The sequence below is a fragment of the Odontesthes bonariensis genome, chromosome 9 (genome assembly GCF_027942865.1).
Source record: "Odontesthes bonariensis isolate fOdoBon6 chromosome 9, fOdoBon6.hap1, whole genome shotgun sequence".
NCBI lineage: Eukaryota > Metazoa > Chordata > Actinopteri > Atheriniformes > Atherinopsidae > Odontesthes > Odontesthes bonariensis.
In genome coordinates, this window is record NC_134514.1 from 33,608,204 (window position 1) to 33,634,759 (window position 26,556).

Below are 26,556 nucleotides of genomic sequence, written 5' to 3' on the forward strand. Positions count from 1 at the left end.
GGAATCACTGCTCTTGTTGGGTGGGCTGCACGGTGGTGTGGTGGTAAGCACCGTTGCCTCACAGCAAGAAGGTTCCAGGTTCAACTTTCAGCTGGGGCCTTTCTGTGTGGAGTTTGTATGTTCTCCCTGTGTGTGCGTGGGTTCTCTCTGGGTAAAAACAAAAACAAGCATGTTAGGTTAATTGGTGTCTCTAAAAAATTGTCCTTAGGAGTGAATGTGAGTGTGGTTGTTTGTGTCGTGTGGCCCTGTGATGGACTGGCAGCCTGTCCAGGGTGTACCCCGCCTCTCGCCCATTGACCGCTAGGATAGGCTCCAGTGACCCAACTGTGGATTCAGTACGACGCTGAAGTTGGCATCCGATTCGCCAGCCTCCGATTCGCGCATTAAAGGGGTGGGCATAAAGGGCCATTTCACTGCTTTTTTGCATTTTGATCGACCAAAACAAGGTCCTGTATGGAAACTACAAAAGTTACACTGCTCAAATCTGGATGGAATTATTCTAAAGAGGCTGTAGATTCATTAAAATCTTGTTTGGGATTTGTGAAACCTTTTTCTGATTTGTGAAAATACAGAACAGGGCCATTTCACTGCTTTTTTGGTATTCTGATCACCCTGAACTGGGTCCTGTATGGAAACTACATTACTTAGACAGCTCAAATCTGGATGGAATTATTCTAAAGAGGCTATAGATTCATTAAAACCTTGTTTGGGATTTGTGAAACCTTTTTCTGATTTGTGAAAATACAGAACAGGGCCATTTCACTGCTTTTTTGGTATTCTGATCACCCTGAACTGGGTCCTGTATGGAAACTACATTACTTAGACTGCTCAAATCTTGATATAATTATTCTAAAGAGGCTATAGATTCATTAAAACCTTGTTTGGGATTTGTGAAACTTTTTCTGATTTGTGAAAATACAGAATAGGGCCATTTCACTGCTTTTTTTGGTATTCTGATCACCCAGAACTGGGTCCTGTATGGAAACTACATTAGACTGCTCAAATCTGGATGGAATTATTCTAAAGAGGCTATAGATTCATTAAAACCTTGTTTGGGATTTGTGAAACCTTTTTCTGATTTGTGAAAATAAAGAACAGGGCCATTTCACTGCTTTTTTGGAATTCTGATCACCCTGAACTGGGTCCTGTATGGAAACTACATTACTTAGACTGCTCAAATCTGGATGGAATTATTCTAAAGAGGCTATAGATTCATTAAAACCTTGTTTGGGATTTGTGAAACCTTTTTCTGATTTGTGAAAATACAGAACAGGGCCATTTCACTGCTTTTTTGGTATTCTGATCACCCTGAACTGGGTCCTGTATGGAAACTATATTACTTAGACAGCTCAAATCTTGATATAATTATTCTAAAGAGGCTATAGATTCATTAAAACCTTGTTTGGGATTTGTGAAACCTTTTTCTGATTTGTGAAAATACAGAACAGGGCCATTTCACTGCTTTTTTGTTATTCTGATCACCCTGAACTGGGTCCTGTATGGAAACTACATTACTTGGACTGCTCAAATCTGGATGGAATTATTCTAAAGAGGCTATAGATTCATTAAAACCTTGTTTGGGATTTGTGAAACCTTTTTCTGATTTGTGAAAATGCAGAATAGGGCCATTTCACTGCTTTTTTGGAATTCTGATCACCCAGAACTTGGTCCTGTATGGAAACTACATTACTTAGACTGCTCAAATCTGGATGGAATTATTCTAAAGAGGCTATAGATTCATTAAAACCTTGTTTGGGATTTGTGAAACCTTTTTCTGATTTGTGAAAATAAAGAACAGGGCCATTTCACTGCTTTTTTGGTATTCTGATCACCCTGAACTGGGTCCTGTATGGAAACTATATTACTTAGACAGCTCAAATCTTGATATAATTATTCTAAAGAGGCTATAGATTCATTAAAACCTTGTTTGGGATTTGTGAAACCTTTTTCTGATTTGTGAAAATACAGAACAGGGCCATTTCACTGCTTTTTTGGTATTCTGATCACCCTGAACTGGGTCCTGTATGGAAACTATATTACTTAGACTGCTCAAATCTGGATAGAATTATTCTAAAGAGGCTATAGATTCATTAAAACCTTGTTTGGGATTTGTGAAACCTTTTTCTGATTTGTGAAAATGCAGAATAGGGCCATTTCACTGCTTTTTTGGAATTCTGATCACCCTGAACTTGGTCCTGTATGGAAACTACATTACTTAGACAGCTCAAATCTGGATGGAATTATTCTAAAGAGGCTATAGATTCATTAAAACCTTGTTTGGGATTTGTAAAACCTTTTTCTGATTTGTGAAAATAAAGAACAGGGCCATTTCACTGCTTTTTTGGAATTCTGATCACCCTGAACTGGGTCCTGTATGGAAACTATATTACTTAGACTGCTCAAATCTGGATAGAATTATTCTAAAGAGGGTACAGAGTCTTTAAAACACATTTTATTATTTGTGAAAACTTTATTTGGTCATTGAAAATTCAAAAAGTTCCTCTGAGCTTTCTTTCTTCTTTTCATTTGGACCATCCAAAACCAGAACCTGTATGAAAAATGATTAAATATGGGTTTAATCATTGATCACATGATATAAATGATATCAAACACACTTTAGAATTTGTGAAACCTTTCTTTGTCCCAAAATTCACAGAAGTCCTCGCCTCTCCATGTTCATTTTAATTTCCATGAGGATCTCTTGTCTTTCACTACATAGGAAAAAGAAAAAGTTCATGCATTTTACGTCACTAACTACTTACAAGAGTCTTCTTCACTTGTTGACTTTATTCTCATGTTCTTTTATCTAGAAACAATGACTTCTCTCACCTTTCTTCCATCTGCCCGTGGTCAACCTCTGCCACCGATTCAATCCGTTTCATTTTTCTGACTACTTCCAGAGCCTTTATTGTTGCCTGCATCAGACATCCCATAGTCCAACCATTAATATGCCCTATTCTGTATTGGATGCTTTGATGAAATCTGCATCACACATTTATTGCTGTCATCTCATGAATCTTTCCACTAACATGTGCTATCATTTCAGACCCTGCTTGTCTTCTCCTGCTCCCATCATAGTCATCTTACCTCCCATCTGAGTGCAGACAGGACCTTCTTCATCCCTTTATTAACACTATCTTAGATACTGTACCACAACTTCCTAATTATATCGTCTATCAAACCCGTAGTATTTTGCCATTATGTGTTATGTGCACTGATGAATTGGATATTAAACATTACATTTTGCTGTTAGAGTTCACCCTATACCAGACAATTTGTGAATGTAAGGTTGAAATACATTTACTTAATCAAGATTTGTCTTTCTGGAATGTTGAAGATGTCTTTTGGGTTAAACTATTTCTTCATATCTTCAAGTGGTTGCCAGTGAGAAATAAACTTCTTGTTAAGTTGTTGTAATATAGATAGAACAGTGTGTAGTTTGGTCAGTTAAAAATGTGTAGTGTTGTTGTGGCTCCAGAGTAGAGTAAAATAAATTACAATGGGAAAATGGGCTACTGTAATGAAGGTAATCTTCATTACTGACTTTTGGTCTTTGAGGTCACATGAGTAGTATTTTTAATAATGTGGCATAAATAAATTGTCAAATGTTTTATTGAATGTGTATATTAACAACAGGTGGGTGTGCAGGTCCTGTGTTGCCCTCAGCGGGGAGTGAGGGGGGACCAGGCCTGTAAAGGGAAACATGCAGTCAGTTAGTAGCCTGAAATGCTCTGTGATAAGGATACATGTAGCTAAAGGATGTGATAAACTGTGAGGTGACTATGCTGTTTGGAATTGTGAATTCTGAAATTTGTGTGTAAAGTCATTCACCTATGTCTCCTCTCCAGGGTGCTCAGTCAAAAGAGTCCCTACATTCAGTCTGCAGCGTTTGAAGGTTCCGGGTCGTACCATGTGCTGATTAGTGTAGGGGGGAGTGCACCAGAATCAGTTAGGGGAAGTCTTTGGTAGATTTGGTACTTTTGTTTAGACATGCTAGGAATTGATTGATTTTATGATAGAGGGTAAATGTATTTTAAGGTTTTTGTGTGTTGTTGTTATGGGGATGTGTAATGGGAGGAGCAGAATCCCCCAGGGGTTTGGTTGGTGGAGCCAGAGTAGGATATAAGGCTGCCAGTTGGACCACGTGAGAGAGTTGGTCCTGTTACTACGAATGCTGCTAGGACCACAGTGCTCCTGGTCCGCAGTATGTGTCCATGTTAAAGTGTATGATTGATGTAAATGTTGGTGAATAAAACACCCGGTTGGTTCATCACTACCTCTGCCTCAAGCCTCCTACCTTGCGTATCCAGCTGCTACATGGCCATCCTAACAGATACATATGTCCATGTACAGTATTCTAAATCATGTAAGCACAACCTAATGATTACTGTTGGTCTTAACCACCCATTATTTTACATTAAATATGTCAAATAAAATACATTTTTATTTTCTTGACGTGTCTTGTAAAATGGCAACTGGAAACAAACTTTAGCCAAATAGACAGTTTTTAATCTCATTATTACAATGGCAGGTTATCACATTCACAAATAGGCTAAAGGGCTGCAAGGCAAAGACAATGTTGAACAGTTGTTTTACAGACATCTAAGATAGTGTTAATAAAGGGATGAAGAAGGTCCTGTCTGCACTCAGATGGGAGGTAAGATGACTATGATGGGAGCAGGAGAAGACAAGCAGGGTCTGAAATGATAGCACATGTTAGTGGAAAGATTCATGAGATGACAGCAATAAATGTGTGATGCAGATTTCATCAAAGCATCCAATACAGAATAGGGCATATTAATGGTTGGACTATGGGATGTCTGATGCAGGCAACAATAAAGGCTCTGGAAGTAGTCAGAAAAATGAAACGGATTGAATCGGTGGCAGAGGTTGACCACGGGCAGATGGAAGAAAGGTGAGAGAAGCCATTGTTTCTAGATAAAAGAACATGAGAATAAAGTCAACAAGAAGACTCTTGTAAGTAGTTAGTGACGTAAAATGCATGAACTTTTTCTTTTTCCTATGTAGTGAAAGACAGGAGATCCTCATGGAAATTAAAATGAACATGGAGAGGCGAGGACTTCTGTGAATTTTGGGACAAAGAAAGGTTTCACAAATTCTAAAGTGTGTTTGATATCATTTATATCATGTGATCAATGATTAAACCCATATTTAATCATTTTTCATACAGGTTCTGGTTTTGGATGGTCCAAATGAAAAGAAGAAAGAAAGCTCAGAGGAACTTTTTGAATTTTCAATGACCAAATAAAGTTTTCACAAATAATAAAATGTGTTTTAAAGACTCTGTACCCTCTTTAGAATAATTCCATCCAGATTTGAGCTGTCTAAGTAATGTAGTTTCCATACAGGACCCAGTTCAGGGTGATCAGAATACCAAAAAAGCAGTGAAATGGCCCTGTTCTGTATTTTCACAAATCAGAAAAAGGTTTCACAAATCCCAAACAAGGTTTTAATGAATCTATAGCCTCTTTAGAATAATTCCATCCAGATTTGAGCAGTCTAAGTAATGTAGTTTCCATACAGGACCCAGTTCAGGGTGATCAGAATTCCAAAAAAGCAGTGAAATGGCCCTGTTCTGTATTTTCACAAATCAGAAAAAGGTTTCACAAATCCCAAACAAGGTTTTAATGAATCTATAGCCTCTTTAGAATAATTCCATCCAGATTTGAGCTGTCTAAGTAATGTAGTTTCCATACAGGACCCAGTTCAGGGTGATCAGAATACCAAAAAAGCAGTGAAATGGCCCTGTTCTGTATTTTCACAAATCAGAAAAAGGTTTCACAAATCCCAAACAAGATTTTAATAAATCTACAACCTCTTTAGAATAATTCCATCCAGATTTGAGCAGTCTAAGTAATGTAGTTTCCATACAGGACCCAGTTCAGGGTGATCAGAATTCCAAAAAAGCAGTGAAATGGCCCTATTCTGCATTTTCACAAATCAGAAAAAGGTTTCACAAATCCCAAACAAGGTTTTAATGAATCTATAGCCTCTTTAGAATAATTCCATCCAGATTTGAGCTGTCTAAGTAATGTAGTTTCCATACAGGACCCAGTTCAGGGTGATCAGAATAACAAAAAAGCAGTGAATGGCCCTGTTCTGTATTTTCACAAATCAGAAAAAGGTTTCACAAATCCCAAACAAGGTTTTAATGAATCTATAGCCTCTTTAGAATAATTCCATCCAGATTTGAGCAGTCTAATGTAGTTTCCATACAGGACCCAGTTCTGGGTGATCAGAATACCAAAAAAGCAGTGAAATGGCCCTATTCTGTATTTTCACAAATCAGAAAAAGGTTTCACAAATCCCAGACAAGGTTTTAATGAATCTATAGCCTCTTTAGAATAATTCCATCCAGATTTGAGCAGTCTAAGTAATGTAGTTTCCATACAGGACCCAGTTCAGGGTGATCAGAATACCAAAAAAGCAGTGAAATGGCCCTGTTCTGTATTTTCACAAATCAGAAAAAGGTTTCACAAATCCCAAACAAGGTTTTAATGAATCTATAGCCTCTTTAGAATAATTCCATCCAGATTTGAGCAGTCTAAGTAATGTAGTTTCCATACAGGACCCAGTTCAGGGTGATCAGAATTCCAAAAAAGCAGTGAAATGGCCCTGTTCTGTATTTTCACAAATCAGAAAAAGGTTTCACAAATCCCAAACAAGGTTTTAATGAATCTATAGCCTCTTTAGAATAATTCCATCCAGATTTGAGCTGTCTAAGTAATGTAGTTTCCATACAGGACCCAGTTCAGGGTGATCAGAATACCAAAAAAGCAGTGAAATGGCCCTGTTCTGTATTTTCACAAATCAGAAAAAGGTTTCACAAATCCCAAACAAGATTTTAATAAATCTACAACCTCTTTAGAATAATTCCATCCAGATTTGAGCAGTCTAAGTAATGTAGTTTCCATACAGGACCCAGTTCAGGGTGATCAGAATTCCAAAAAAGCAGTGAAATGGCCCTATTCTGCATTTTCACAAATCAGAAAAAGGTTTCACAAATCCCAAACAAGGTTTTAATGAATCTATAGCCTCTTTAGAATAATTCCATCCAGATTTGAGCTGTCTAAGTAATGTAGTTTCCATACAGGACCCAGTTCAGGGTGATCAGAATAACAAAAAAGCAGTGAAATGGCCCTGTTCTGTATTTTCACAAATCAGAAAAAGGTTTCACAAATCCCAAACAAGGTTTTAATGAATCTATAGCCTCTTTAGAATAATTCCATCCAGATTTGAGCAGTCTAAGTAATGTAGTTTCCATACAGGACCCAGTTCAGGGTGATCAGAATACCAAAAAAGCAGTGAAATGGCCCTGTTCTGTATTTTCACAAATCAGAAAAAGGTTTCACAAATCCCAAACAAGGTTTTAATGAATCTATAGCCTCTTTAGAATAATTCCATCCAGATTTGAGCAGTCTAATGTAGTTTCCATACAGGACCCAGTTCTGGGTGATCAGAATACCAAAAAAGCAGTGAAATGGCCCTATTCTGTATTTTCACAAATCAGAAAAAGGTTTCACAAATCCCAAACAAGGTTTTAATGAATCTATAGCCTCTTTAGAATAATTATTTCAAGATTTGAGCTGTCTAATTAATATAGTTTCCATACAGGACCCAGTTCAGGGTGATCAGAATACCAAAAAAGCAGTGAAATGGCCCTGTTCTGTATTTTCACAAATCAGAAAAAGGTTTCACAAATCCCAAACAAGGTTTTAATGAATCTATAGCCTCTTTAGAATAATTCCATCCAGATTTGAGCTGTCTAAGTAATGTAGTTTCCATACAGGACCCAGTTCAGGGTGATCAGAATACCAAAAAAGCAGTGAAATGGCCCTGTTCTGTATTTTCACAAATCAGAAAAAGGTTTCACAAATCCCAAACAAGGTTTTAATGAATCTATAGCCTCTTTAGAATAATTCCATCCAGATTTGAGCAGTCTAATGTAGTTTCCATACAGGACCCAGTTCTGGGTGATCAGAATACCAAAAAAGCAGTGAAATGGCCCTATTCTGCATTTTCACAAATCAGAAAAAGGTTTCACAAATCCCAAACAAGGTTTTAATGAATCTATAGCCTCTTTAGAATAATTCCATCCAGATTTGAGCTGTCTAAGTAATGTAGTTTCCATACAGGACCCAGTTCAGGGTGATCAGAATTCCAAAAAAGCAGTGAAATGGCCCTGTTCTTTATTTTCACAAATCAGAAAAAGGTTTTACAAATCCCAAACAAGGTTTTAATGAATCTATAGCCTCTTTAGAATAATTCCATCCAGATTTGAGCTGTCTAAGTAATGTAGTTTCCATACAGGACCCAGTTCAGGGTGATCAGAATACCAAAAAAGCAGTGAAATGGCCCTGTTCTGTATTTTCACAAATCAGAAAAAGGTTTCACAAATCCCAAACAAGATTTTAATAAATCTACAACCTCTTTAGAATAATTCCATCCAGATTTGAGCAGTCTAAGTAATGTAGTTTCCATACAGGACCCAGTTCAGGGTGATCAGAATTCCAAAAAAGCAGTGAAATGGCCCTATTCTGCATTTTCACAAATCAGAAAAAGGTTTCACAAATCCCAAACAAGGTTTTAATGAATCTATAGCCTCTTTAGAATAATTCCATCCAGATTTGAGCTGTCTAAGTAATGTAGTTTCCATACAGGACCCAGTTCAGGGTGATCAGAATAACAAAAAAGCAGTGAATGGCCCTGTTCTGTATTTTCACAAATCAGAAAAAGGTTTCACAAATCCCAAACAAGGTTTTAATGAATCTACAGCCTCTTTAGAATAATTCCATCCAGATTTGAGCAGTCTAATGTAGATTCCATACAGGACCCAGTTCTGGGTGATCAGAATACCAAAAAAGCAGTGAAATGGCCCTATTCTGTATTTTCACAAATCAGAAAAAGGTTTCACAAATCCCAGACAAGGTTTTAATGAATCTATAGCCTCTTTAGAATAATTCCATCCAGATTTGAGCAGTCTAAGTAATGTAGTTTCCATACAGGACCCAGTTCAGGGTGATCAGAATACCAAAAAAGCAGTGAAATGGCCCTGTTCTGTATTTTCACAAATCAGAAAAAGGTTTCACAAATCCCAAACAAGGTTTTAATGAATCTATAGCCTCTTTAGAATAATTCCATCCAGATTTGAGCAGTCTAATGTAGTTTCCATACAGGACCCAGTTCTGGGTGATCAGAATACCAAAAAAGCAGTGAAATGGCCCTATTCTGTATTTTCACAAATCAGAAAAAGGTTTCACAAATCCCAAACAAGGTTTTAATGAATCTATAGCCTCTTTAGAATAATTATTTCAAGATTTGAGCTGTCTAATTAATATAGTTTCCATACAGGACCCAGTTCAGGGTGATCAGAATACCAAAAAAGCAGTGAAATGGCCCTGTTCTGTATTTTCACAAATCAGAAAAAGGTTTCACAAATCCCAAACAAGGTTTTAATGAATCTATAGCCTCTTTAGAATAATTCCATCCAGATTTGAGCTGTCTAAGTAATGTAGTTTCCATACAGGACCCAGTTCAGGGTGATCAGAATACCAAAAAAGCAGTGAAATGGCCCTGTTCTGTATTTTCACAAATCAGAAAAAGGTTTCACAAATCCCAAACAAGGTTTTAATGAATCTATAGCCTCTTTAGAATAATTCCATCCAGATTTGAGCAGTCTAATGTAGTTTCCATACAGGACCCAGTTCTGGGTGATCAGAATACCAAAAAAGCAGTGAAATGGCCCTATTCTGTATTTTCACAAATCAGAAAAAGGTTTCACAAATCCCAAACAAGGTTTTAATGAATCTATAGCCTCTTTAGAATAATTATATCAAGATTTGAGCTGTCTAAGTAATATAGTTTCCATACAGGACCCAGTTCAGGGTGATCAGAATAACTAAAAAGCAGTGAAATGGCCCTGTTCTGTATTTTCACAAATCAGAAAAAGGTTTCACAAATCCCAAACAAGGTTTTAATGAATCTATAGCCTCTTTAGAATAATTCCATCCAGATTTGAGCTGTCTAAGTAATGTAGTTTCCATACAGGACCCAGTTCAGGGTGATCAGAATACCAAAAAAGCAGTGAAATGGCCCTGTTCTGTATTTTCACAAATCAGAAAAAGGTTTCACAAATCCCAAACAAGGTTTTAATGAATCTATAGCCTCTTTAGAATAATTCCATCCAGATTTGAGCAGTCTAAGTAATGTAGTTTCCATACAGGACCCAGTTCAGGGTGATCAGAATTCCAAAAAAGCAGTGAAATGGCCCTGTTCTGTATTTTCACAAATCAGAAAAAGGTTTCACAAATCCCAAACAAGGTTTTAATGAATCTATAGCCTCTTTAGAATAATTCCATCCAGATTTGAGCTGTCTAAGTAATGTAGTTTCCATACAGGACCCAGTTCAGGGTGATCAGAATACCAAAAAAGCAGTGAAATGGCCCTGTTCTGTATTTTCACAAATCCCAAACAAGATTTTAATGAATCTACAACCTCTTTAGAATAATTCCATCCAGATTTGATCAGTGTAACTTTTGTAGTTTCCATACAGGACCTTGTTTTGGTCGATCAAAATGCAAAAAAAGCAGTGAAATGGCCCTTTATGCCCACCCCTTAATGCTGGAATCTGAGGCTGGCGAATCGGATGCCAACTTCAGCGTCGTGGATTCAGTGGGTATAGAAAATGGATGGATGGATGCTCTTGGTAGGATGTTCATTTGACAGGTTTTTTTTTTTGTACCAAATAGAAAGTATAGAGATATGATATGTACAAGAAAGTCGGAACCTGACTGATGAAAAATGTTGTTATCCATCAGTGAAGTCCTCAAAGAATTCAAGATGACAGAAAAGACAGAGGAGCTGGAACTAAGGACTGACTGAGATATTTTAAATTGTATTTATTTATTTTTTGGTTTATGATTTCATAATGTTTCTTCCACCTGACCTCGGATCGAAGAGAGGAGACAACAAACAAAAGGCCAGCATTCCAGCATTTAAGTAAAAATAGTTTTGAAATAGTTTTTATCCTCGCAAAGTGTTGATTCCATTTGTTTCCCCAGGAGGTGTTCAATTGAGGGACAGTACTCTTCCAGAGCAGCAGGTGTCAGACTCTCACTTTAATGTTGATGCTCGGGTACCTGCGTTTGAATAGAATTTGAGAGATGAACCTGTTTCTTACAGGACTGACTTGTGTAGTTACACCTGTTGGACTACAGCCAGTTTCCTCAAAGTGGACGTAAATTTAGTCGCCTCAAATAAGCAGGTTGAACCAGAGCTGACGGTTTCTCCCTCAACTGGTTTGACCAAACCACGCGCCCGACTTTAACCTCCTTTTGTTTGATATCAACACATCTGTTAGACTGTAATTTGTTTGCTTGAAATTTTCATAAAAGTTTAATTTTGAAAGTAAAAAACGTGTTACCCCAAACCGTCATTTGATTTGACTGATCTCAATGGTAGTGAGTAATTAGCACTGGAAGTAAATGTAGACTAGATTGAAGAAACTCTGTTCGAGTGAGTGAAACTGGCTGCGAATGTTCCGACTGCACTTAAACTGTGACATGGAGTTACCTGAAACTAGGTGGGTGTCTCCTCCCGTTCCTACGCCGCGCCCCTTCGTACACAAACGGCATCTTTCAGGAAGAAAAAGGCGCTGTCAAGGCGGTGAATGAACAACTCCAGGCGGGTTTTTCGCTGCTTCTGACTCTCACTTGCTGTTGTTTGGACGGAGCCACAGTCAACATGCTCATTAAAGAATTGTGAGTATTTTAACCTCACGGGACAGCGTCGGTTCTTCCTAGTTTGACGAGCCAAACTGTCGTTTCTTCAGTGAAAGCTTTTGAACTTTTCTCGAGCTGTTTACCATCAACTAGACAATGTAGCCCGGATAATACTGCTTTTGTTCAAACTTCAAATCTTCTTTTTTTTTTTTTGGTGGCGGCTGCTGCTGCTTTATCCGTTGGGTTTTACCACCTTAGCTTGGCTGAATCGTTGAAACTCAGAATTCCCATCAACGTTCTGGCTATTTAAAGAGTATTTCATTCTCAAAGGCTTACCTTTTCATTACCGTTTCAAATAGTAGCTTTCTTGGCTACGGGAGAATACATGTCATGTCGGAACAGATAAGTTGAGCTTTATATTTGAAATGGCGGTGTAACTGCTGCTGTCAGTGGTTAATTAAAGTGCCGACATAAACCCTCTCAGTCTGATGGGAGCAGAGGTTGTGGGTGCAGCGAACAAAAATGTTCTCGGTTCAGTTTTCTCTGTAGGTATGAAAGGAAGCCAAAATGAAGAGGGAATATAAAATGTGTTAAATCGTGCTTCGTGAGCACGATTTTTTTTTTTCTTTTCTTTCTTAAAAGAGGGCGGTTGTAAACAAAGTTTAAGTCAGGGTTTTACGTAGTTTAACATGACGTTGTAATGGGGGATCCGTCGGGTCTGGCTCATTAATGAATTAGTGACCATCTTTTTTTTTTTCTCTCAGTCCAGAGGCGCCTAAGTCAGGCGGTGTTATGTCAGGCATGTCATATGCACATAATTGCTGGGACGACATCCAGCGCTGGCTGTCATCTGACCATGGTGCAAAGTACATTAACAGGTTCAGCCATGTTGAATTTTTGCGCTTAAGAATGGTCCTCATAACACAGTGGTTGTTGAATACAGCATGGGCCTTTTTAACCAGGCATATTTATTAGACCTGATAAAACTGTAACACTTTCTTGACAATGTGTGAGTGCAGAAAAATATCAGATCTTTTTCATCACACCAGCCATCGACTTCTGGAAGGCTCCTTTTACACTCTGATCTGTCCTGATGAAATATTCAAGCCCTGCTACACTGACAACAGTTGGTGATTAACTGGCCATAGTATGCTGGCTCAATGAAACCACAAAGACACACATACAAGGTTTCCACTGTAACGTCCAGGCTTGTTTGTGCTCTTCCAAGAACAGCCTTGATTGCAGCTTCATACTTTCCACTTTCTGGTGTCTTGGTTCCTATGACAGACACAAGCAGAGGACTACTTGTTTTGCTACATAATTAAGTATAAATCATTTAGTCTGAGATCTCTTCTAAGCAATCCTCTGATCAAATCCCTACGGATTAAAGCAGCAACATATATTATCATTGCTTCCTTCATGCTGGTCTCTGCCTGCCTCCTCTACAGACCAGCTCATTGACCTGTATCTGCTAAGTCTAGCAGATCATACTTTTTTTTGGTCACATGTATGTAGAAGTGACATTACTTTTGCATGTTGAGATAAAACCCTCAACCCTGAATGCACCTGTGGATGTCTTCTTAGCTTTAGAGGAGCGCACCTCTAGTCGTACGTTCGGAGGAGCTTTGAGAAGTTGACAATAATGTCCTCTTGAAATTGAAAGTGTGGGTTTTGGAAGATGTTTGCATTTTTCGGGACAATTAAAGACTAACTGAAACTCTGATGTGTTGCATAGTGGAACTTGTGGGCTGTGTTTTTTCTTTTTTTTTTTTTTTTTTTTTTAAATTTGTAAAAACAGAATAATTCAGTTTTTCTTGTTTTAAAAAAAATCTTCCAAGGGGCTAAACTGCCCATAACTCAGTGATGTTCCTGCTACAGCTTTGTGTTTTCTTTGTCCTGTAACTACTGCTTATCGATGTGCTGAGATTATGTCATCAGAAAGCTGATGTTCAAACTAAAAAACAAGATGTGCATATCCTGTCTTATCCTCATCCAGATGTGACAGGTCAGCAGTACAGCTGTGACTTGTGTTTTCTCTTTGCTGCAGACAGTGATGTGTGTGCTCTTGTTGATGCCTTCTTGTGTTTTTTTTGTCTCTCTCTGCCTCACAGCCGGATTGTCCTGCCCATCTCAGTGGAGGAGGTGAGGGCTCATTTATTTACTTTAATTCTATCAGTGACTGTACATGATAACTGACAAAACCAGAGTGTACATGTTCCATGTTTAGATAAATGGCTGACTTCCTCTCTTCTTATCTGGTGAGTGTTTGCTGTTCTCATTGACTCACACGCTGACAACTACAGTCCAGAATATCTACATCAATCTTTTTTTAGAAACGCAGTGACGTCACATTTAGGGCATTTAAGCAACCAGCATTTGAAAACAGTACGTTACGAACAAAGTTCTATTATTCCACACAATACAACAGCTCAGAGCTGTAACTTTGTTCGTAAAAAGGAGCATTTTTTCCACTTCCCATCACACGATAATTGATCATAACTTCTGCTTGTGGAGATTCCCATTTTTCATAATTTGTATCCCTTTTCATGATGTCAGTGACTGATGCTACTCTTCAATTTTCCTTTGTGATGCTGTTAGATGTTTTTCCCGGCAGCTGGCTGAATCTTGTCAGTCATCACTCAGTACCTGATCTTACCTGTTGTTTTTTTTTTTTTTTTTTGAGGTGTTTAAAAACAGCGTGGCGGCGACTCAGTACAGCTCATGCACTCAACCTCTCTCCCTCTGCCCTCAAAGGTGAAACACTTACATGAAGCTTCGACTCAGGATCAGGATGTCTTTAGCTTGGTGGAAGGTTTCAAACCTTTGAGAGAGCAGCTTCCACCTACTAACCCTCTCCCTCATTCCCTCCCTCCTTTTTGCTCATTGCATGTTGCAATCGAAATGTCACATTCAACACTGAACTCTTTGTTATTTCCGTTGCTTAACCCTGAGCAGAAGCCGATATTTCACTAAACACATAATCAGAGTTTTTTTTAAGCTACCAGCTTTTCTTCTAAACCTTTCGGTGTGAAAGGTTGGATGTGAACCCTCGCTAAGTTGAGTAACTGTGTAGGACATTTACAACATCCTGAGCTGGGTCAAGTGTGAATGGAGTAGACTGGACTGGTTGGTTACATATCATGAAATTACAGTTGACGCGCAACATGATTGAGCCAAATCATTTTGTTTATTGATGGATGAATATTTTGGAATTGCTATGCTAGCTGTAAATGGGCTCGCCCTTCTTTTGTTTTGCTAAGACTCACTGCACTGACATGAGACAAGTGTTAATCCTCTCATTTTGTTCTGAAAAAGTTTACCAAAAATGTTGAGCTGTTTTTCATTGCTCAAGGTGTGTTGTGGGGGAAAAAAAAGGACGAGTAGAGGTGCTGACTCAGATTTCAGTCTCAAGTCAGCTGTCGATGAAGGGATACTCCAGTGTTGCTTCTCCATAAAGACCTGGCACTAAAAGAAACAGACCTGAAGAATAAAATGAAATCAATCAGAATTAAATCTGATTAGATGAAATCACCTGAGACCAACAAATCCTGACTTTCACTTATTTGAGGTCCAAAAACGATTCTTCTCGTAATACAGCTCCATGGCATCTTTGATCAGACCCAACTAACAGGAAATGGAAATGATTACAGCCTTAATGAACTAAAATGTATTCATAAAGGTTCGAAAAGTGTTTTCCTGGTTCAAGTTTTTTATTTTACAGGAAACAATTTCACTTCAGATATGAAAGATGGAATGCTTTGTCTTATTTAGCGATGAATGGAAAAGCTGATGGTGACTTAAAAGTTTAAATGTGCAATTGCTTGAGTCACTCTGATGGTTATTTGTGACTGAATAAGATTTTAATCCAGTGAATCCTGTTGTCACCAAGCAATAGAACGTTATTTCACAGTATGCCTCATTTGTTAGTCAGTGTTATGATGTGATCCAGCAGGTTGTCTTTTCTCTGATAAACCTGATACACTGAGTGCTTTGCCTGAACATGTTGCTGTTTTCTCACACCGATTGTGGCTGAATATTGTGTTCTTGTCCGTATACGTTTGACTGTCTGTGACAACAACAAGACACACTGGTTATACTGGGCAAGTCACATTCCTGAGTTCCTGCTCACAGAGGCAAAGCTGAGCATCCACTGCGACCAAAATAGGCCACAAGGCTGGAGCAACAGGCTGAGCATGTTTTTTTTTTTTGTTAAACTTCAACTAAACTGCGGCGGATGCGTCTCCTTAATTGTTACACCAGTGAACACAAACTCAATGAGAGGATAACAAATCCAGCATCTGTCTCAGAGAACCAGATTATCAGTGTTGTGTAAAACATCCTGTTGTCGACTTATTTTTGAGAAATAGGGTTTCTGTGTGTCTTAAGAATTATCATGTTGAACTAGCCAAGCTGACAACACCCTTGATGTGGGTCACTGTTTCCAGTGTCACGATACGTTTGCCTGACTCAGGAGGGGCCAGGGTCAGGGAGGAAGAGAAGGAGAGACGGAAGAGAGTCAAGAAAAAGCTTACTCTGCTGGATTTCCACTGCTGAAGCCTGAGTCTGGCAATCTTAACAGTGGTCCTGAACTTTTCTTTGACTATTATAGTATTTTTATTTTTTTCTTCCTTCACCACCTTGAAGTACTTTTGCAATTTTGTTTCCATTTCATTAATCGTCAAGAAATGTAGCTGTGAAATCACAGCAAAGGACATTGCATTTGTAAAAACAAATGGCCTTCAGACCTTTTTGGAGTCATTTCACACTGATGTGACTCCGGCTACGGCTACACGGAAACGTTTTTCACTGTAACCGATACTTTTTCTTATCGTTTGGCTGTCGCGGCCACACGGAGCCGGCGTTCCCACTACCCCAAAACGATAGTTTTGGAGAACGGGTTCCAGAGTGGGAAGATCTGAGAACGGCGTCTTTTCGTTTCCATTGTTACAGCCAGAACGGATTTGTTTACATCTGCGTCACAGCCACATGGCCAACGCCACTGACTTGCGGTAGCCGTCCACTATTCCGGCACGTCAAGCCGTATCCAACGCATTCAATTCATTTTCAATGAAATCCGGCCGATCGTTGTCGCCGTGCTCGCAAAGCATGCGGGGATTCCGGCACGGCGAGCGGGGGACCTGCGGCACGTCAAAAAGTTGGGCTCGCTCGAACTTTATGCAAATTTGCCACGGCAGACGGAGTGCGTTATCCAATGACAGTAGATCATGTGTTCTCCTGTGTCGCAGCAGCAGCAGCACAATAGCAGCTCTCCTCACTCGCAGATCCGGATCCATGGTGCAATATGAAATAATGTTCCATTGCTGACGATTTATACACATTAATTTCCCTCCAAAACTCAAATTTTTAGAGGGAGAAACTTCGGTTGGTTAAAATCACAAGTTATTTACTTTCCCCCGGAGCCATTCTACACGCCCCTCTGTACACACCCACTGTAGTAGCAACACGGCGAGACTAGGCATCCAATCCGGCGAGTTAAGTTAACGTGCCGGAACAGTGGACGGCTACCGTTATACACATACGTCAGTGACCAGAACCAAAAGCGGCTTCCATTCAAAATCCGGAAGAAGAAGACAACACAACAAGGACAGACAGCGATCATCATGGACCCCACAACATTGATAGTAGCAGACACTGCTAACTACAGCGGCGTTGTTGAAGGAACAACGTGAGCTTCGCGCTGGTAGAAGTAGGGGCGTACACGCATGCGCATTGCTTCTTCTATTGTTCTGGTGTAACCGGTGGGGGTGGCTTACAGCGCACATAGAGGTGTGGCGTGTGTACTGCATCGTTTTCAGCGTTTTCATCGTTTCCATCTGGACCTGATTCTTTACAGAAGCTTTCCTGTGTGGTCGCAATAATTTTCGTACCCGTTTTAAAAAAAACCCTCGTTTCATTTTCGTGTAGCCGTAGCCTCCATTGCTAACAACTCAATTCATGCTGCTGGTTTCTTTACGTAGGAAATTGGTACATTTAATTTCAAGTGTCACATTTTATTTTGGTTTCTGCCACTTTTTCAAATAACTATGGGACTCTTGCTGTACACAATCTAGAGAACTTTGTAAAGACATGTTTCTCTTTTACTTTGTCAGAAAATATGGGACAGCTACAGTAGCTGCTAATTTAGTCTGCAACCTTTTGCTGTTGCTGAAAACAACACAGCAGAGTTGTTTATTGTTTCACACCCACCCACCAAAAAGAAAAAAAGATTTTTTATTTCTTAGATGCCATTTCCTGCATTCTAGTGCATTTTAGGGTGACCTGTAGAAATCCTAAACCCATGAAATATATACTGTATAGAACAGTAGATTTCAGCCCTTGGTCCAAATGTGAGCCCTTCCGAAAATATTTATATTGAAAATGTTGTACAATTTTCATATAGGTGTATTGATAAAGACGTGCTTGTATAGAATATAGTTTTTAAGAAATGCAGTATAATGACCAATTAACAAGTTACAATTCAAAGCTCGTTTGCACAATATCACATGCTCTTCCAGGATCTGACGATACACCACACAATTCCCAATTTGTGTTTTAAGCAGTAGCTTACTGTCTCTTCCACAGAAATACATGTAAATAAGAAAAAAAACCTTGTTATTGTTGTTGTTATTTGTAGTAGTAGTATTAGTAGTAGCAGCAGCATTTTAATTCATTATCTGTTTTGTTTGGTCCTCAAAACTGTGGTGCTTGGAGTGACAACCGTTCAAACGAATCCGCAACTTGACATTCTGGGCTAAACCAAGTTCACAACGGGGGAAGGGGCTCGCAATGTTTTTTCCCTTGATTGTTTGGTTGATTCGTTCTCGTTTCCCACATTGAAAGTAAATCTGGAACAGCAAGGGACTGATCTAGGAAAGAAGGAGGACTTTTATATGTCACATACTAGACAAAATATTGGAGGAGGGGGGGGGGGGGGGGGGGGGGGTCGGTCTGTGGCGTACAGCAGACGCCCCATGTACAGAGGCTATAGTCCTCGCTGCAGCTGGCCCCGGTTCGAATCCTGCATCGGACGGCCCTTTGCTGCGTGTTATTCCCCCTCTCTCTCTGCCCCCTGCTTCCTGTCTCTCTCCACTGTCCTATACAATAAAGCAGGGGTATTCAACAAAAATTTAAAGAGGTCCAGTTAGAGAATTTCTTGAAGCAAAGGTCCGGAAGATCATAATGTCTAACTATTTAGTGTGATATATATTTAAGTTTAGTGTGATATATATTTAAGTAGCCAAGTAGTTGTATCAACATCTGCATGTAATCAAAACCTGACGGTAAAATCAAATGAATTCAGTACAATTCAAAAACTTTTTGACAATATTTATTGTCACGTAACATAGAACTGAACATGTATGTATGACCTCAGATAAGTATAATGTTCTCGATCATAGCAGGGGCTCCATCTGTGGTTATTGAAACCACTTGTTTTGGCTCTATTCCTCTCTTTGTTAACATCTCCTTTATGGCCAGGTAGATGTCTTCTCCTCTTGTACTGGTCTGAAGGGGAGTGACACCTAACAGGTCTTCACAGAACGCTTTCTGGACTGGTCATATTGGGCTCTGAGACCACTTATTTTCTGTGATCTCACTTCAGATTTGAGTGGGTATGTTTGTTCAAAACCTTTATGTTTTGTCTCATAATGGCGTTTCACATTGGCACTTTTTATAAGTGCCACTCTCTGAACATATGAGACACAAAGTTTTAATGCTCCCAGTGGGAAGTATGAACAGAAACGAGTCTGTCCATTCCGGATTAAATGCTCTATTTTCGCTGTCCACTTTTCTTTTTTTGGAGAGCACCATTTGTTACTTAATTTTCTCTCCCTTTCTCCGGCTCCGTCGTCCGTTTCTCTCCCTTTCTCCGTCTCACTCCTGTTTCTCTCCCTTTCTCCGTCTCACTCCTGTTTCTCTCCCTTTGTCCGTCTCACTCCTGTTTCTCTCCCTTTCTCCGTCTCACTCCTGTTTCTCTCCCTTTGTCCGTCTCACTCCTGTTTCTCTCCCTTTGTCCGTCTCACTCCTGTTTCTCTCCCTTTCTCCGTCTCACTCCTGTTTCTCTGCCTTTGTCCGTCTCACTCCTGTTTCTCTCCCTTTGTCCGTCTAACTCCTGTTTTTCTCCCTTTGTCCGTCTCACTCCTGTTTCTCAACTTTCTTCAAGTCAGTCGTCTGTATATCTCCCTTTGTTTTCTCTAACTGTATGCTATCTATCGTCTTTTCATGTGTAACTTCACTCAATCTCCTTTCTGTCTGCACTGTAGGTTCGCAATGTTTACCGCCTGTAATGCACAGACTTGATTGGCTGAGTAGTATCACGTGGGATTGGTCTGTGGGTTTCCACACCAGCTAAACTGCTACCGTAAAGACTCCAAAAGCTGCGCCGGTTAAAATGGAAGCGCGCCATCAGGTTTTATCACAGCAGCTAAACTGCTACCGTAAAGACTGCAAAAGCTGCGCCAGTTAAAATGGAAGCGCGCCGTCAGGTTTTATCATAACCTTCTGTTTTTGGCCGGTTAGGTCCGGGTCCGTATGGGACGGCTTTGCGGTCCGGACCCGGACCGCGGTCCGCCAGTTGGTGACCTCTGCAATAAAGGCATAAAAAGCCCAAAAAATATTTAAAAAAAATAAAAATAAAAATATTGGAGGGGACAGATTGGTACTTTCCCAACATTGGGGGGGACGTGTCCCCCTCAATGTCTATGGTGGTTACGCCCCTGATTCAACTTACACATATACGACCAGTACAGAAAAGGAAGCAGTTTGGGTTCTTAGAAAGAACGTTAATCACACTGTCTTTTTTGGACTTTCCAGTACCAAGTGGGCCAGCTGTACGCTGTAGCCGAGGCCAGTAAGAGTGAGACGGGTGGAGGAGAAGGCGTGGAGGTGCTCGTCAATGAGCCGTATGAGAAGGATAGCGAGAAGGGACAGTACACCCACAAGGTGTACCATCTGCAGAGGTAGGTCTCCCACAGTTTGACTTCTGGCTGCTCGGACCTTTTGTTGTGTATCAGAGTGACGTCCCTCTCCACATTTCCTGTCTCTACGTCTACTGATAATATCAAAGGCTAAATCCCTTCATATCAGCATTCTTAAGCCAAAAGTTACTGTTGCTGTTGGTTAAGCAGGTAGGATTCACATTTCAAAGAGCTCCAGACCAGAACTTTGGCATCTAACATGAAAAAGCTGAGAGGACCACATTGTGAGATTCCATTTGAAACAGTGATTTGACCCCACATTAAGATGGTTTCAACGCTGTGACCAGCTCGACAGCATGCTGTGCTATATAGGGCTTATTTTGTGCTTGTACATTTAGCTGTACAACATACTCATGCCAACAAGATGAAAACTATAAAAACGATTCCTGTTTGTTCTGCAGCAAAGTGCCAAATTTCATCCGGATGATCGCCCCGAAAGGTTCTCTAGAGGTGCACGAGAAGGCCTGGAATGCTTATCCATACTGTCGAACCAGTGAGTCCTTCTGCACACATGCGGGGGTATGGTGCCTTGAACAAGGCACCATACCCCCATGCTCCCCGGGCATATGGCGTGAATGGCTGCCCACTGCTCCAGGTTGGCATCTGTCTCAATGAGTGTGTGACCCTGTGTCATCAGGTGCCAACCTGGATGGGTTAAAAGCGGAGGACAAATTTTGTGTATATGCATGACCAATAAATCTAATCTTAATCTTAATTACCCTACATATGTGTTAAGAAGCAGTTTTCAGTCAGCCCCTCCTGCTTCCTCTGTAGATGAAAGTACACTGGCAGCTGCACATTTCCAGTGGTGCTGAACTTTTCAAATAAACGACTTTGTTTGTAAAATTTGTGGATGATTGAAATGTTTTTTCTATGTTTCTGTCTTTGGTACTTCACCTTCTCATCACGGTCCACCTCTTCCTCTGATGCAGTCCTTACAGTAAGTATTCTTTCACATTTAGTGTCCAAATGAAGTTTTTAATAAATAAGCCCTATTTTTGATACATGGCCATTAGTCGTAGAGCTAAAAAGTGAATGTCAAATAGAACTTAACCAGTAAAAGATTAAATAGCTACTGCGGTAGCTGAAAGGAGAAACTAAAGTGCAGTGATGAGCTTAAGTTCACACCATATCTGCCTTTCAGGTGTTTTGTGTTTGCCTTTGGAACAACAGTAGGATTGTTGACTGACCCCATTATGCATATCTTCCATTATTCCAGAACACCTACATGAAGGAGAAGTTCATGATTAAGATTGAGACGTGGCACAAGCCTGATATGGGGGATCAGGACAATGTAAGTCAAGATGTTTGTCTGGGGTACTAACCATACGAGTGTAGTATAATAACAAATAGTTATTAACAGATAATAACAGCTCTCTTTTAAACAGGCTAGGTCACCATGGTAACTCAGACTGAACACGTGATCTGCTGCAGAACTTTTTTGACATTTAGGTTGAATTGTTTGTCAAAGCACCATCTTTGAACTGATGATGTCCCAGATAGAAAAATCAGACGGAACAGTATTTAAATGTTCTCATGGTTTGGTTTGAAATCTGTGATGCCCGAAATTGGAAAAAAATTGAAAGTGACGCTGAATTCAACAGTTCAGCTATCATCCTTAAAGTGAATGTATACACTGCATTTGGATGTTAATCAAGTGTTTACTCAAGACATTTATTTGACAAATTTAATTGTAACACTGAAACATCTATTTTGAAAAATCTGATCCACCATGACCATAATGTGAAGTAAGAATCAACTCTTTTGACCAGAACTGGGTAAGAATCAGCTGTTGAGCTGTACTTTACGACACAGAGGGAACTTTGTAGCTAAAGATACAAACAACAGACGGATATTAACTCACTAGTTTGCACAACTAACAATATTCTGATTTCAGTCTTTTCTCATCTTGATTCCAACAACATTGTTGCTTTTTTCTTTCACACCTCTCCATTCAAATAACCTGCGTTTCCAAGGAGTGGTTTTCAGGAGACTGGTGTATTTTGTGAAGAAGAAGAACCAAATGTATATGAGGATATGCAACACCTAAAGAGGAAAGCCTGAGTTAACAAGAAGAGATCAGAACCACCGATGTTGTACTCATTATTCCTGAGTCGAGCTTTCCATTCTATTGAGCCTGCTAACACAAATAAAACCAGGCTGTGTTGAGCTTGCTTTGTGGTACACCCCTCTGAAGAGTTCGACTTGCTGATGGGGAAATAAGCTTTTTGTAAAGAGATTGCCGCTACAGATATTGTCCTGTTCAGCTGCTATGTTTACAACTTAAAGGATAAATGCACTTAAACTGTAAGTAGCATAATAAAACTATGTGGTATCCGAGTAATGATTTGTACTCTCTGGACTATGTTGGGAGCTTGTCAAAGTTTCAGTAAGTTTACAACCTTTTCAGCAGCACGAGTCTAGGAGTGGGAAAGTCAGTCTGTTTGTTGGTCTGTTCATATTTTGGCCAAGATCAGATGATCTCAAAAGCTAATATGTAAATGACTCATCAAAGTTCTCTGCTGATTTCAGTACAGGACAAGTGGAGGAACACTGGATGAATTAAAAATAACATTACATTTAATCTTAATTTACATTTCACAGCATCCTACATTTTTTGGGGAAATGATGCTGCTGACTGCACTCATCACACCCTCATTCATTAAATTTTCCATGACCTGTTCCCTGCCTTTACTAATCTGCTGAGTTGACTTGATGAATTTTTGTTCCCTTTCCTTAGGTACACAAACTGGACAAAAGCGTATGGGAAGGAGTTGAGGTTATTGATATTGACATAGGTGACAGAAGCTGCATCAGTTCAAAGGTAAGAGAAAACTGTAGAAACAAATGCTGATATGTTTAAATTGGTCCCATCAGCGAATGATCGGAACTGATCGGTTACAGTGTGGCTCTTTGCTTAGCATTCAGTATATGGTTTGTTGTTAGTTGTTTCATATTTGCCACAGCTACACACTATATCACTGTACACGCTGCACCCATTCTTTAGGACTACAAGCCAGAGCAGGATCCTGCCATCTTTAAGTCAGAGAAGACAGGCAGAGGGCCCCTGGGACCTGATTGGAAGGTACTGTTCCTCCCGTTGCTCCTCACTTTGGCTCATTTACTAAAGAAAAGAAGTGACTGAGTTTAAGGTCATGGAGATGAAGTATTTTCATATTTTGTCTGTGCAACTGTGTGTTTGCAGAAAGAACTTGCCAACAACCCCAACTGTCCACACATGTGTGCCTACAAGCTTGTTACTGTTGAATTCAAGTGGCTGGGACTACAGAACAAGATGGAGAACTTAATTCAGAAGGTACACACACACATTTTTTAAATTGTTCTGAGAATTTACTGAGATTTTTTTATTTTATTTTATTTATGAATTCTAATGTGAACTAAGAATCAACTCTTTTGACCAGAACTGGGTGTCCGGTAAGAAAAAAACCTCCTGGTAGCCAATATAGGAATTTTTTTTCTGACACATGCACATTCCAGGTGGAGAAGCGTTTGTTCACCCACTTCCACAGACAGCTGTTCTGCTGGATCGACAAATGGATTGATCTGTCGATGGATGACATACGGCGTATGGAGGAGGAGACAAAGAAGGAGCTGGATGAGGTGAGTGAAGACTGTATACGGCACTTGCGCTTTGGGTTGAAGCAGTGATGACCTTAGTCAAAGCTGCATATGACATCTCCATCTGCAGGAATGTTACAGCCACTGTGATGACAAATATTTCCCTAGTTTCATTTTAAAAAGTCTTTGAAAACCAGAGGATTTTTTTCAGTAAACTTCAAACTAAAGCCTTTTATTTCACAGCTTTTGAAGCAAATAGAATAGATGGGTGTGCATACATGACAATAAATCTGATCTTAATCTTGAATAGAAACACAAAATAAAATCCATTAGATGTTTAACGTGCTTTTTATTTATGTTTTTGTAAATTGTTGTAATTGATCTGTGCTTAAAAAAATCTATGTAATTGTTTCTGTGCCTTGAACATTTTGATGCAACGCAAATGTTGCATTAAGCTTGAAAGGTAAAGGTGCACAGCGTCACATCTGGTCGTAACTGGTCAGAGTTGGCCGTAAGGGACAGAGATTCAGTGTAGAGGAGGCAGAGATCCCTTTTGGTATAATTTGCATAACTGCACAAAATGACCCACCCTCCTCTAACTCTTAAAGTGTCCAGGGGAGCTACAATTCTCTGTGAAGAAACACCTGCTCCATAGCAGTTGTCTGGTTTGTCTCTTTTGGGCCACCATAGCAGTATGATGGTGAAACATGATGGAGAGGCAAGAGGGCAAATTGAGGCTTTTTTTTGTACAATTAGCTTACTTAAATCATACCACTTCTTATTTTATGCACTTTTACACCAATGAATAGACCGCTATGGATATTATATTAGATTTCTGCCATCAGATCACTATAGATGTTGCATTCTGGAACTTTAAGACCTGCTGAATGTTTCAGCACAAACATGGCTGGTTATACAATTAAGGCCTTGAGACCACTTTAGGTGAGCAATTACAGGATAGTCAACCTACATTGTTTGGTATATAACCCATGTAATATATATCTGAGAGACCATGTTGCTGTGTAAGTGTTGAGTAACTCATGTCGATCCATCAGTTTGTATCTCTGCACATTTCTCAGTAACATGTTTCTCCATGTCACAGATGAGGACCAATGATGAAGTAAAAGGGATGTCGGCTGATGAGTGATGGGAAGTAACTCGGTGAGTATCCAATTGTTTTATGAAATTTAGCATTTATTTGATGTGAACCATTTTAATTGACGTGTGCTGTCCTTTTCAGACCTCTTTGGGACTGGAGGATTTGACTTCATCCAGCAAGCTCAGACTCCACTTGTCAGACTAATGGGAACACCAACTGCTTCCTAGGCATAATCAAGAATTACCACACTAACATTGTAATATAAAAAAAGAAATGCTCTTAATAAGAGCTCAGTGTTGTAGAGCAATTGTGCATATTTATGTACTATATTTGAATACAACTACGGCTGCTTTTAGTGTTTTTTTTTTTTTTTTTTTTTAAAGGGGCAAGTTTACCAGGGATCTGTGTGGAGGATGATGTATATTCTTGTTTATGCCTATTTAGTCATCTTAAAACATTTGGGCAAAGGTGTGGGTAGTCTTTAAAGCAAGATTTCCAGTTCCACATTGTTATTGGTTTGGTTTATCCTCTCAATTGTATGTTTACAGTTCTCAGTGATTATGTAAAGCGAAAGGATCTCCAGTACTCTCACTACATTTCGAAAAGCCCCAGATATACAAGGAATTGTATTAGTTGTTTATTATGGCTAAATAAAAGGAAATCTATTAAGTGTTTTTCCAAAAAGTAATTTTCGTTTTTTCTATTTTCCTCTTTTTACACGGTGCACTTGTTGCTTTTTTCGGTATACAGTAGTTGGAAATTCCTTCCATCCTTTTCCTACTCTTGAAGTCCTTCATCATGACTTGAGACAGAAAATGTTTATGAATCACATAAAATCTATGGCAGAAATAGTTCTTATAATCCTGGTCTGACTTGACTTGCCTTTTGTCATGAGCTTGATTTAAACCCGTTTTTAAAATGTTTACCTTTGGCTTGGGGCTTTGTTTGCTTTTGTAATGTTTGAACAGAATGGTGTCCTTCAGAATAAAAGCATACCTGCAAGCGTGAACGGTTGAATCACGCGGTTATGTCCAAATGTTGTCCAAATAGTTTATGAATCCTTGTGTTTGTTTTTATTCTCACATCCTCAAATCAACGTTAATTTGTGTGTGACCTTTGTCCCACTGTGCAAATCACAGGATTTACTTTTAGTTATCTTTAA

The 26,556-nt window shown here is 39.4% G+C and overlaps 1 protein-coding gene and 1 long non-coding RNA gene across 2 annotated transcripts; one reads left to right on the forward strand and one right to left on the reverse strand.

The window, feature by feature from the left end:
* Positions 1-2,374: 2,374 nt before the first annotated feature.
* LOC142388938 (uncharacterized) lies at positions 2,375-2,928 on the reverse strand. Its single transcript, XR_012770349.1, has 3 exons — positions 2,830-2,928; positions 2,633-2,711; positions 2,375-2,548 (listed from the first exon to the last, which is right to left on the reverse strand). It is a non-coding gene; the product is annotated as an uncharacterized LOC142388938 (long non-coding RNA).
* An 8,700-nt stretch (positions 2,929-11,628) lies between these two features.
* On the forward strand, positions 11,629-26,430 carry LOC142388623 (phosphatidylinositol transfer protein alpha isoform-like). The gene is made up of 12 exons (XM_075474095.1): positions 11,629-11,780; positions 13,853-13,883; positions 20,553-20,698; positions 21,118-21,209; positions 21,649-21,656; positions 21,936-22,010; positions 23,457-23,540; positions 23,724-23,801; positions 23,922-24,032; positions 24,215-24,337; positions 25,398-25,456; positions 25,536-26,430. Exons 1-11 carry the CDS (start codon positions 11,764-11,766, stop codon positions 25,440-25,442), a joined length of 810 nt encoding a protein of 269 aa, XP_075330210.1. The 5' UTR covers positions 11,629-11,763; the 3' UTR covers positions 25,443-25,456; positions 25,536-26,430.
* The last annotated feature ends 126 nt before the right edge of the window (positions 26,431-26,556 follow it).